The sequence below is a fragment of the Leucoraja erinacea genome, chromosome 6 (assembly GCF_028641065.1).
Source record: "Leucoraja erinacea ecotype New England chromosome 6, Leri_hhj_1, whole genome shotgun sequence".
Lineage (NCBI taxonomy): Eukaryota > Metazoa > Chordata > Chondrichthyes > Rajiformes > Rajidae > Leucoraja > Leucoraja erinaceus.
Window position 1 is genome coordinate 25,622,483 of NC_073382.1, and position 12,395 is coordinate 25,634,877.

The window sequence follows — 12,395 nt, forward strand, 5'->3', positions numbered from 1 at the left end:
AGAGATGCTGCCTGTCCCGCTGAGTTCCTCCAACATTTTGTGCCTACCTTCTAAATACTGTGAACTGGGCTCAATCCTAGGACAAACTGCTGAAGTTCGAGATTTCCTTCTTTGACAATGTTTGCATGAGTGCCCCAAACCACTACATAGTAATGAAGCTAAAATGAAGTGAAATTTTTGAAGCTGAGATTTTTGGCCACATTTCCCTTGGGGAAAATCAGCAATGATACACACTCATTAAATTTCTGTTCAAACATTTTAATGACTCGAATTTAAGATTGGATACGTCACATTAAGAATTAACATTTAAGCATTTTCATTTGATAGGCCAATTCTGAAATGGGATAACAAAAAAGATGAAACACTACCAAATGTCAATACTTCAAAGCCCTCAACTCTGGAGCGAAAGTCAGTCAAGTAAGGAATCTAGCATGATCCTGCCTTTTAAGAATTGATTGTGCTGCATAATGTATATAATATATATTTTTATTCCATAGTTATTAAAACAGGGTGCAATGTTTTAATAACAGAAACAAAGTGGGTGCTTCATTCACACAAACTTTATAGGAGCTGGCAAGCAAATCAGGAAAAATAAACTAACTTAAATAAAAATATTTGAATGTACTATCAGAGATTTGTTTTAGTCTACAGTTTTAGATTGGATACATCACATTAAGAATTAACATTTAAGCATTTCCATTTGATAAGACTTTGGCTTTTAATCAACAATGTTTTGGAATTGGACCCAGCTCCAGAGAATTCAGGCCACTGGTTTTAGTTGACGCTTGATTGCTATATTATAGGGTTCTTTCTTTTGGATGAGGTCTTGAACTGAGATCCTCTCAAATAAATGTAAATATCTCGTGACACTATTTGGAAAAAGATCAGGGAAATTCTAGATTCATCTATCTATATTTATTATAAACAACTTTTATTATCACATTATTTATGGGCAGTGCGCAGGTGCTATAGACCTGCACGGGAAGGTAGACGCTACTGCCCCCATGGGTCTCGGACAGATGGGGCTCAAGCCTGGGAAGGTGGTCCATCTAGGAGAGGGAAAACTCTTAATTTAAAATCTCCACTGCCTTGTGGCCATATCCAGTTATGGAAAAGGCTCCTGGAGTAAACCTCAAGAAAATCCGGAGTCGGAGCCCCTAAGGCAGTTTGTCGTTGTCAACAACCTCGCTCTGGCAGCTCCTGCGATGGCACTGGTGCCAAACTGCAATGGCCCTGCTGTTCCTTTGGATCGATCAGCGACGTGGAGAGGGGGGGATGTGCTGCATGGGCAACAGCCTGTCCTCCATATGACATCACCCAGGCTTGTATCTAACCACACATCACCTGCAAACTAGGATGCATCACCCATGGTCATGCATGACCGATGGGGGCATACTACTATTTATGGGAACATGCTTTGTTTAAGTTGCCTGTAATTATTTCTACATAGCTGCAGTGTTTCAAAAGTCTTCAGACACTTCAAATATAGTCGATTTTGCAATAATTTGAGAAACCCTGAAATGATATACAATAATAATCGTACAATACGATATACAATACAATAACCCTGAAATGATATTCAAACAAGAGGACATGACTTCAGAATTAAGGGACAGAAGTTTAGGGGTAATATGAGGGGGAACTTCTTTACTCAGAGAGTGGTAGCGGTGTGGAATGAGGTTCCAGTGGAAGTGGTGGAGGCAGGTTCATTGGTATAATTTAAAAATAAATTGGATAGGCATATGGATGAAAAGGGAATGGAGGGTTATGGTATGAGTGCAGGCAGGTGGGACTAAGGGGAAAAAAAATTTGTTCGGCACGGACTTGTAGGGCCGAGATGGCCTGTTTCCGTGCTGTAATTGTTATATGGTTATATGGTTATATATAGAAATATAATTAGTATTTTAGATATACTTTAAGGTTTCCACATATATAAAACACATAGTGATAGTCACAGCATGGACACATGCCTTTTGGACCAAGTTGTCTATGGCGACCAAGATGTCTCTCTGGGCTAGTCTATTTGTCTAGGCTTGGTCCAAATCCCTGTGAATATTTTCTGTACATGCACATGCCCAAATGTCTTTAAAATGTGATCGGCCCAATCCTAATTTTGGATTTAGTTTAGTTTAGAGATACAACGTGGAAGTAGTATTCCCACACACTACCACTATCTTATACACACTAGGGACAATTTACAATTATACCAAGCCAATTAGCCTCCAAACTTGTATGTCTTTGGAGTGTGCGAGGGAACCGGAGATCTTGGCGAAAACACACACAGGTCATGGGGAAAATGTACAAACTCCGTACTCCATACAGACAAGCACCCACAATCAGGATCGAACCCGGGTCTCTGGTGCTGTAAGGCAGCATCTCTACAGCTACGCCACTGTGCCGCCCCTGCCTACCTGGGCTAGTTCATTTGCCTATGCTTGGTTCAAATCCATATAACCATATAACCATATAACCATATAACAATTACAGCACGGAAACAGGCCATCTAGGCCCTACAAGTCCGTGCCGAACAACTTTTTTTTCCCCTTAGTCCCACCTGCGTGCACTCATACCATAACCCTCCATTCCCTTCTCATCCATATACCTATCCAATTTATTTTTAAATGATACCAATGAACCTGCCTCCACCACTTCCACTGGAAGCTCATTCCACACCGCTACCACTCTCTGAGTAAAGAAGTTCCCCCTCATATTACCCCTAAACTTCTGTCCCTTAATTCTGAAGTCATGTCCTCTTGTTTGAATCTTCCCTATTCTCAAAGGGAAAAGCTTGTCCACATCAACTCTGTCTATCCCTCTCATCATTTTAAAGACCTCTATCAGGTCCCCACTTAACCTTCTGCGCTCCAGAGAATAAAGACCTAACATATTCAACCTATCTCTGTAACTCAGTTGTTGAAACCCAGGCAACATTCTAGGAAATCTCCTCTGTACTCTCTCTATTTTGTTGACATCCTTCCTATAATTGGGCGACCAAAATTGTACACCATACTCCAGATTTGGTCTCACCAATGCCTTGTACAATTTTAACATTACATCCCAGCTTCTATACTCAATGCTCTGATTTATAAAGGCTAGCATACCAAAAGCCTTCTTTACCACCCTATCTATATGAGATTCCACCTTCATGGTTATACCCAGATCCCTCTGTTCAACTGTATTCTTCAATTCCCTACCATTTACCATGTACGTCCTATTTTGATTTGTCCTGCCAAGGTGTAGCACCTCACATTTATCAGCATTAAACTCCATCTGCCATCTTTCAGCCCATTTTTCCAAATGGCCTAAATCACTCTGTAGACTTGGAAATCCTCTTCATTATCCACAACACCCCCTATCTTGGTATCATCTGCATACTTACTAATCCAATTTACCACACCTTCATCCAGATCATTGATGTACATGACAAACAACAAAGGACCCAACACAGATCCCTGAGGCACCCCACTAGTCACCTGCCTCCAACCCGATAAACAGCCATCCACCATTACCCTCTGGCTTCTCCCATTCAGCCACTGTTGAATCCATCTTGCTATTCCTACATTTATACCCAACAGTTGAACCTTCTTAACCAACCTTCCATGAGGAACCTTGTCAAAAGCCTTACTAAAGTCCATATAGACAATATCCACTGCTTTACCCTCATCAATTTCCCTAGTAACCTCTTCAAAAAATTCAAGATTAGTCAAACATGACCTTCCAGGCACAAATCCATGTTGACTGTTCCTAATCAGACCCTGTTTTTCTAGATGCTTATATATATTATCTCTAAGTATCTTTTCCATTAATTTGCCCACCACTGAAGTCAAACTAACAGGTCTATAATTGCTAGGTTTACTCTTAGAACCCTTTTTAAACAATGGAACAACATGCGCAGTACGCCAATCCTCGGGGACTATTCCCGTTTTAATGACATTTGAAATATTTCTGTCATAGCCACGGCTATTTCTACACTAACTTCCCTCAATGTCCTAGGGAATATCCTGTCCGGACCTGGAGACTTATCCACTTTTATATTTTTCAAAAGTGTCAGTACTTCTTTTACTTTGAACCTCATAGTATCCATAGCTACTCTACTAGTTCCCCATACCTCACATAATTCAATATCCTTCTCCTTGGTGAACACCGAAGAAAAAAAAATGTTCAATATCTCTCCCATCTCTTTTGGCTCTGCAGATAGCTGTCCACTCTGTCTCTCCAATGGACCAATTTTATCCCTCGTTATCCTTTTGCTATTAATATAGCTGTAGAAACCCTTTGGATTTACTTTCACCTTACTTGCCAAAGCAACCTCATATCTTCTTTTAGCTTTTCTAATTTCTATCTTAAGATTCTTTTTACATTCCTTATACTCCTCAAGCACCTCATTTACTTCATGCTGCCTATAATTATTGTAGATCTCCATCTTTTTCCGAACAAGATGTCCAATTTCCCTTGAAAACCATGGCTCTTTCCAATTTTTACTGTTTCCTTTCAACTGAACAGGAACACTAAACCTTTTCAAAACATGTACAGGTACATGTCCAAATGTATTTTAATTGTGATTGGTCCAATCCTAATTGGGGATTTGGATTGGATACTCTACCATTCCAAGAGTGTTTAATTGTCATAAGCACCAGGAAAGGAAGAATAAAATTCTTACCTGTGTGGCTGAATAATGTCACGTAATTGGGTTGGAAGAGATGCCAAAGGGTGGGGAAAGCTTCATATGTTCCAAGCCAGTTATGTACTTCGTCATGGTTTTCATCATGCAGAGCGAAGTAATGTGATGTTTTCATGCACTAGTGGTGGGCATAGCCTCCTCCCTGGAACATATAACTCAGCAAAACATGTTTGCTAGATCACAAGATAATAATGGATTATGAACACCGATAAATCATACTAGTTCATCCAGTAACATCCTGCAGTGTCTCTGTTGCAATCTTTAAATGCACCGAGTTTTTGCCACGGCCATTCCAGGTATTATTCCACTCTTTGCACAAGAAAACCCTCAATACCTCACACCAGGATTGACTGTGGCTGGTTTGAATTTCGCTTTCTCACCATCTGAGCTAAAATAAAGATTTACATGCATATTTTCAACTTTATTTGCTATTTATAATTTATCATTCCCTTTCTAACCCCCCCCCCCCCCCTTTTCCCCCCCCCCCCCCCCCCCCCCCCCCCCCCCCATCTCTGCCAACATCCTGCACTCACTCCTCAAAATCCAAGATATAAATGCTCTGCAATTGGAATGGAACGGGTTGTGTAAATGTTTGTCCTGGCATAGACACCTTCTCAATATTGTTGCATGTCGGTGTCATTTGCTTCAGTTCAGTTCAGCCTTCTGGCTGTTCCTTGTAGCTTCCTCTAGTGTTTGATTGTCTCTCTCTTTCTCAGCGACCAACGCCTAATTCAGTGCTTAGTGTGTCAGAGTATCTTGCAGACAGGTCATGGATTTCATTGACTTGTATTCAACAAATTTCAAATGGGCCATGCTGCTGCAGCATTGTTTACACATTTCAGGGCAGGAGACTACTGTAAAATGCATTCCATATGATAAATAATAGGTTGCAAATATACCCTTGGTTGAAGGTAATACATAATGCATGTTGTGTTCCATTACCTTAAAGCAGTTCCATTATAGTCAGAAACAGAGTGGTTTGTTTAAAATGCTGAACAAATGCCCATATTTAGTGCATATTAGCAAGCATCACTTCCCACCCCAATGCCTGTGTATTTACAGTAATATAATTTTAACACATCAGTTTATTGGCTGAGTGCACTACCAAACAGACTTAGGTTACGTCGAACAATCCTTGTTCAATACATACCAGGGCCCCATCCCCAACCTCTACCTCCGCTACATCGACGACTGCTTTGGTGCCACCTCCTGCACCCGCACACAACTGACTGACTTCATCCACTTCACCACTAATTTCCACCCGGCACTGAAATACACCTGGACCATCTCCGACACTTCCCTACCATTCCTTGACCTCACTATCTCCATTGCAGGTGATAGACTTCTAACCGACATACACTATAAACCCACTGACTCCCATGGCTATCTGGACTACACTTCTTCCCACCCTGCTTCCTGTAAGGACTCCATCCCCTACTCCCAATTCCTCCGTCTACGCCGTATCTGCTCCACGGATGAGGCGTTCCACACCAGGACATCTGAAATGTCCTCACTATTCAGGGAACGGGGGTTCCCCTCCTCCACCATAAATGAGGCTCGCACCAGGGTCTCTTCCATACCCCGCAACACTGCTCTCTCTCCCCATCCCCGCACTCGCAACAAGGGCCGAGTCCCCCTAGTCCTCACCTTTCACCCCACCAGCCATCACATACAAAAAATAATCCCTCCGTCAGTTTCGCCACCTCCAACGTGACCCCACTACTGGCCACATCTTCCCATCTCCCCCCATATCTGCCTTCCGCAAAGACCGCTCCCTCCATAACTCCCTTGTCAATTCTTCCCTTCCCTCTCGGTCCACCCCCTCCCCGGGCACTTTCCCTTGCGGCCGCAGCAGATGCAACACTTGTCCCTTTACCTCCCCCCTCAACTCCTTTCAGGGACCCAAGCAATCGTTCCAGGTGCGACAGAGGTTTACCTGCATCTCTTCCAACCTCATCTATTGCGTCCGCTGCTCTAGATGTCAGCAGATCTATATCGGTGAGACCAAGCGGAGGTTGGGCGATCGTTTCGCCGAACACCTCCGCTCGGTCCGCAATAACCTAGCTGACCTCCCGGTGGCTCAGCACTTCAACTCCCCCTCCCACTCCGCCTCTGACCTCTCTGTCCTGGGTCTCCTCCATGGCCACAGCGAGCAGCACCGGAAATTGGAGGAACAGCACCTCATATTCCGTTTGGGGAGTCTGCACCCCGGGGGCATGAACATCGACTTCTCCCAATTCTGTTAGTCCTTGCTGTCTCCTCCCCTTCCTCAGCTCCCCTGCTGTCTCCTCCCACCCTCCAGCCTTCCGGCTACTCCTCCTTTTCCCTTTCTTGTCCCCACCCACCCCCACCCCTGATCAGTCTGAAGAAGGGTTTCGGCCCGAAACGTTGCCTATTTCCTTCGCTCCATAGATGCTGCTGCACCCGCTGAGTTTCTCCAGCTTTTCTGTGTAACCACCAAACAGACTTAATTTGATCAGTTACACAAATAATTGCTACATCTCTACTGAGTTACAGCCTCATGCCAATGGATTAGTGATTGGGTAAATGCTTTAGTCAATAAACATTTGAGAATTGTAGTCTCCTGCCACAGTATTTGGATAGGACTTAAGCCACACTGTCAGAAGAAAATTGGTCAGACATAATTTACAGGTGCTATCTCTGGAAGCAGACCACTCCTGCAGGACTGGGCTTCCAACTGTGGTGTCTGCAGGTAGACACAAAATGTTGAAGTAACTCAACGGGTCAGACAGTATCTCTGGAGAAAATGATAGGTGATGTTTCGGGTTGAGACCCTTCTTCAGACTCTGACTGCGGGGCCAGCTTCTGCACAAACTATCTGAGCAGTTCCAAGACCTGACTTGATCGAAAAATTTGTCCCACCTTCACTGACCATTTGACCCCACTCCTCTATAGTCCCTCGCTCGCCAGACTTTCCTTCCATGCAGAACCTCACACACTACCAACATTTTGTTATTAAATTCAGTTTCTGTGGCACTAGTGGTCTTGACCCTTGGGCGCTGTTGGCAGGCCTGTGACCAAAACAACCACTGGTCCACTGCACAATCACCAATAAGTAACTCCATCCAAGCACTGGGGAAATTATAGACTTTTAAGCCATCTGAAGAATCTGCAAAGGACTGGCACTGAGCATACAAACCACGGTTATAATCTAATTTTCCCTTCTATTCGCAGAACACCAACCAAGAGTGAACCTTTGATCGATCTGACTCCAACCACACAAAAGACAAGCAAGGGGTAAGCTTGCATTTCATGTACAATAGCTAATGTTTTGGTGGTGGACCATTATCAGTACTAACACCTGACGGCAATACAGCTTTCCCATGCAAGGGAATTTGTTATTTTCTAAAAGTTATTTTATAGATTTCTAAGCATCCTCCTACATATTCCGAATTACAAATTCAATGACATGGTTTGACTAAGTTATCTTTTGGTGAAAAAATGTGATTGCAGGGAGAGATTCACCATAGGTCACTGCCTTTACTTAATGTGAGTAGCTGACAGTTGTTCTCACATTAAGCTAATGGATCAGAGAGCAAATGATGGCCAACACTCTTGTGGACATTCATTACTAATGGTCACAGGTGAACTCCTCTTGGATTTACTCTCCAGTGTTCTCTCTTCCCCTGACGATGCTTGCAGTTGTTATGATGTAAGGGCATTCCTATGCAGTGGTAAATTCCCTGAGCATCCGTTCTTCATGTGAGATCAGTATGCATTGGCAGACAATTCATATTGTTTTTATGACATGGAAGGAGGCAATTTGGCTAATTTCATCAGTCCCATTAACCCATTTATTTCCTTGAAACCTATTTCACTCGCTCGTCCATCAACTCCCCATACTTGTTCTACCAACCATCTACCCTAGAGGTAATTTACAGAATCCGCTCGACCTTCCATCATCTTCTGGGATGTGGCACAAAGCCAGAGTACCTGGGAGAAACCCAAATGATCACAGAGGGAAAACTAAATAGACAGTTCCAGAGGTCAGGATAGAAAATGGGTCAGTGGAACTATGAGGCAACAGCATTACCTGCTACACCATTGGGCCAACCTTTCATCAGCTGAGTACCAGACATAAAAGCAGGGAATCTGTGGAGGTTGGCATGGTTTCTTGGCCGGTGCTTTGCTGAGCAGAAGGCTACACTACGACCTCTGGTCTGCAACAACAGTCAGCTGCTGCCAGGTTGATGTGATCTCAGCAGGAGATTAGTCCTTGTTGTGATGCTAAAGAAAAAGTCAGTTATTTTGCTTTTAAATCTGTCTGCAAAATGGTATGGGGTTCTGGTACCAGCTGAAGTCAAGTAATTAAAAATGCATTATTGTCCAAGTTCTCATTCCATGTGGCTATAATACAACTTCTGTTTTGTTTTTTTTTTGTTTGAAGGTCATCAGATATTTTGCCTAAGGTTGAAAGTAAAAGTCTTATAGATCTGTCTGTTACTTCAGACAAAACAAATGAAAGGTAAGATCCCTTAGGTGGAGAATCATTGACAATTCTACTGTTGGGATTCTACTTGGGATTATTTTTCCCGGCACAATGAAGTGAATGGGAGATTCCAAAGAAATGGTTCAAAACTGTGCAGTGTTTTGATAAGGAGCCATAGTTTCTCACAGCAGCCAGAAGAAACATTTAGCATTATCAGCAAAAAAGCTGAGGGCTGAGGAGGAGGTAATTTTTCATTTATATTATTATGATCATTCACCAAATGTAGCAAACTTTTGGGGCACTGTTATAAAATACCAGTTTTGTTTATCCCATTTTAGTGATGTAGATTAAAACAATGTTGTAGCTGTACAAGACATTGGTTAGGCCACACTTGGAATATTGGATGCTGTTCTTGTCACCACGCAATAGAAAGGATGTGGTTTCACTAAAAAGAATGCGGAAGAGATTTACCAGGACGTTGTCTGAAATGGAGGGCTTTAATTATAAGGAGGGATTGGAAAGGACATATAATGTTGATGAAAGCTAAAAGGTGCAAAATTGTGTAATTTGAAGGAGGGTAAATAAAATACAGAAATGTCTCTTGACATCATCTAAGACAGAGGTTCTTAACCTGGAGGTCGTGACCCCCTATTGGGGGTTGTTTGGGGCTTTGCCAGGGGTCATGAAGGGGACACAAATAACATATCAAATTGTTGAGCCCATGTTTAGGAACCTAACAAAAGGACATACCACATACAGTATTTTTTTTGCATATGTGCGTAATGGTACCAAAAAGGTTAAGAACATCTGATCTAAGATGAGCCTGAAACAGCTCTCAATGATGTCTACCAGTGAATGATAATCAGAATTAGGATTCTTGACTCAGTTTTCCCTTCCTCATCCAAAGGTCTGCTGGCCAACCAGCAACCTCATCTTCTACCCAGGCTTGAACACTTAACATGTGATACTTTTCTGGGAAAGAAAGATCTTGAAATTAATTTTATGGATGATTACATATGATTTCAAGTTCAACAGATGTACTGTGGAAAGCATGCTATTGTGTTGCCATACAGTTTGATTTGAAAACAGCTCTGCCCTGGACCTCAAGAAATTGCAGAGAGTTGTGGATGTAGTCCAATCCATCACACAAATCAGAATGCCCACCATGGACTCTATCTATACCAAGCTGCCTTGGAAAAGAAGGCAGCATAAATAAGGATAATTTTCCTTATTCCCACTTCTCCCCCCTCATCCAGGGCAGAAGAAAAAAATCTTGAAAGCGTGTACCACTAGACTCAGATTCTTCCCCTTTGTTATCAGACTAATGAACTATCCTCCGATAAATTAAGATGTAGTCCCAATCTTCCAACCTACCTTCATTGCAAACACTGGGCTTTTTCTCTGTAACTTTAATGCTACAATGCTGTTAAACTATATTCTGCATTCTGGTATCTGGTGTGGCTTGATCGTTCTCATGTATAGTCTGAACTGATTTAATTGGATGGTATGCATATAAAAGCTTTTCCCTGCACCTCAATACATATGACAATAATATATGAAAACCAATCACCACCAAGTCAAATAAGTTAGGCTGGCATTGTGCATTAAATAAAGTTTCATCATCCATGCTTCCTCATCTGTACGTATTTCTGTGCCATCTATTCTTTCTCCCACATGTGTTCATCCAACTTCACCTTATGATAGTCATCTTTATAGTTCTGATAGAGTATTTACTGATTCCAAAGTTAAAGTACATTTTTGACTTCCACCCAGGCAAAAACAAAATCATCTACTGGTTATATTTTTGTTTTATTCTTTGATTTCAACCTTTTGAGTCAATTAAATGAAAGTCAGGCAGTTTGGTAAACCCCATGTAATACTAGCTGCCGTGTGACTCATAGTGGGTATAGTTGGTTGGTGACTCTTGTGTAAAATCTGCTTCACTTGTACCCCTAGTTTACTCAGCCTCTTACTTAGCAACATCACCTCCATCAAATATATTTGATGAACAGTAAGAGGGAAAGAAGAGGAAAATTACAGCAAAGCAAACATTTTTTAAATTAAAAATCTCTAAACTTTGCAAAGTTGAAGAAATCTTTCTATTTTAGCAGGAACAGTGGAGACTGGGGAAATACCAACTCTTACACCACAAGCACAAAAACAACTTTTGACCCAAAGGCTGGCAGGTACTGTATTGTCTTTACTGTATTGTTTTCCTAATACCATCTGTTCTGACTAAATTAATTTCATTTTTGCAAGAAAATTAACATTCGCTTACCAAATTAAATACAGAATTAAACAATTATTTGGACAAATCAGGAATGTGCAATAATTGCGGGCAGTGCAGGCAATTTCAATACCCACTAAGTAATGGGGTGTTGATATTTTTATTATTCCCATTACACCCATCAACAGGGTCTGTCCTTATCCCCCTGGTACTGTTGACATTGGCAAACTTGGGATATTAACTATTTGTAAAAGATACTTTGTGTGATACCCATTCATTGTTCCATGCCCAAATCTCCTGCCAACAAAAATCACATCTTTAGAATGTTCACGTCTGTTTGCAAACTGGGCAACTGGCAGCAATTGAATAAATATTATATTTGCAACTCACAATATTTGATAATGCACTGTTCAAAACATTAAACATTTTCATCCTAACTGGAATAGTGACGATTGGACCACCATCACGTCTTCCACCACTTCAAGCACAAAATCTAGCATTGACAACACTCCCAAGAAGCCAAGGTATCATACTTTATAATTGTGTTTTGTCATACTATCAATTCTTCTGATATATTTTCTGTGAAGAAATAATATAACATGGCTGGATTTTTCTCCATTCCTTTCTGTGATGTGATAATGTTTGCTCGTGCAGAGTTCCGTTACAAGGTGGATTGCAGCATTTTTCTGCCTTCAATGAATGATGATGATGGAGGCACACAAAGTCCCGTTCAGAGTTGGTTGTACAATGGCTCCTGTCAGGATTGTTCTGACTAAATTAATTTCATTTTTGCAAGAAAATTATCATTAGCTTACCAAATTATATACCGTATTAAACAATTATTTTCTGCTTTATGTGAAACTTCCACACATAATAACTTACCTTTTGGTTCCTGTTTTTTTATTTTGTGGAATTGGTGGAACTTTGCTAGGTATTGTGCAAACGTTGGAGGAGTATCAGCATTGAGTTCCTCCCAGAAAATAGCCAATCATTTCCTGAGATTTTGCTTGCAATTACATGCTAAATAACAGTCTAAA

The 12,395-nt window shown here is 41.5% G+C and overlaps 1 protein-coding gene across 8 annotated transcripts in view; it reads left to right on the plus strand.

Moving 5' to 3' along the window:
* scel (sciellin) overlaps positions 1–12,395 on the plus strand; it is a 79,090-nt gene that overhangs the window by 45,419 nt on the left and 21,276 nt on the right. For 6 of the 8 annotated variants that reach the window (XM_055636770.1, XM_055636773.1, XM_055636769.1 and 3 more), the window contains 5 exons: positions 328–417; positions 7,877–7,939; positions 9,090–9,167; positions 11,240–11,317; positions 11,805–11,882. In XM_055636770.1, coding sequence (XP_055492745.1) covers positions 328–417; positions 7,877–7,939; positions 9,090–9,167; positions 11,240–11,317; positions 11,805–11,882 — 387 coding nt within the window. The remainder of the gene's footprint in view (positions 1–327; positions 418–7,876; positions 7,940–9,089; positions 9,168–11,239; positions 11,318–11,804; positions 11,883–12,395) is intronic. The other 2 variants (XM_055636771.1, XM_055636772.1) reach the window with 2 other exon arrangements.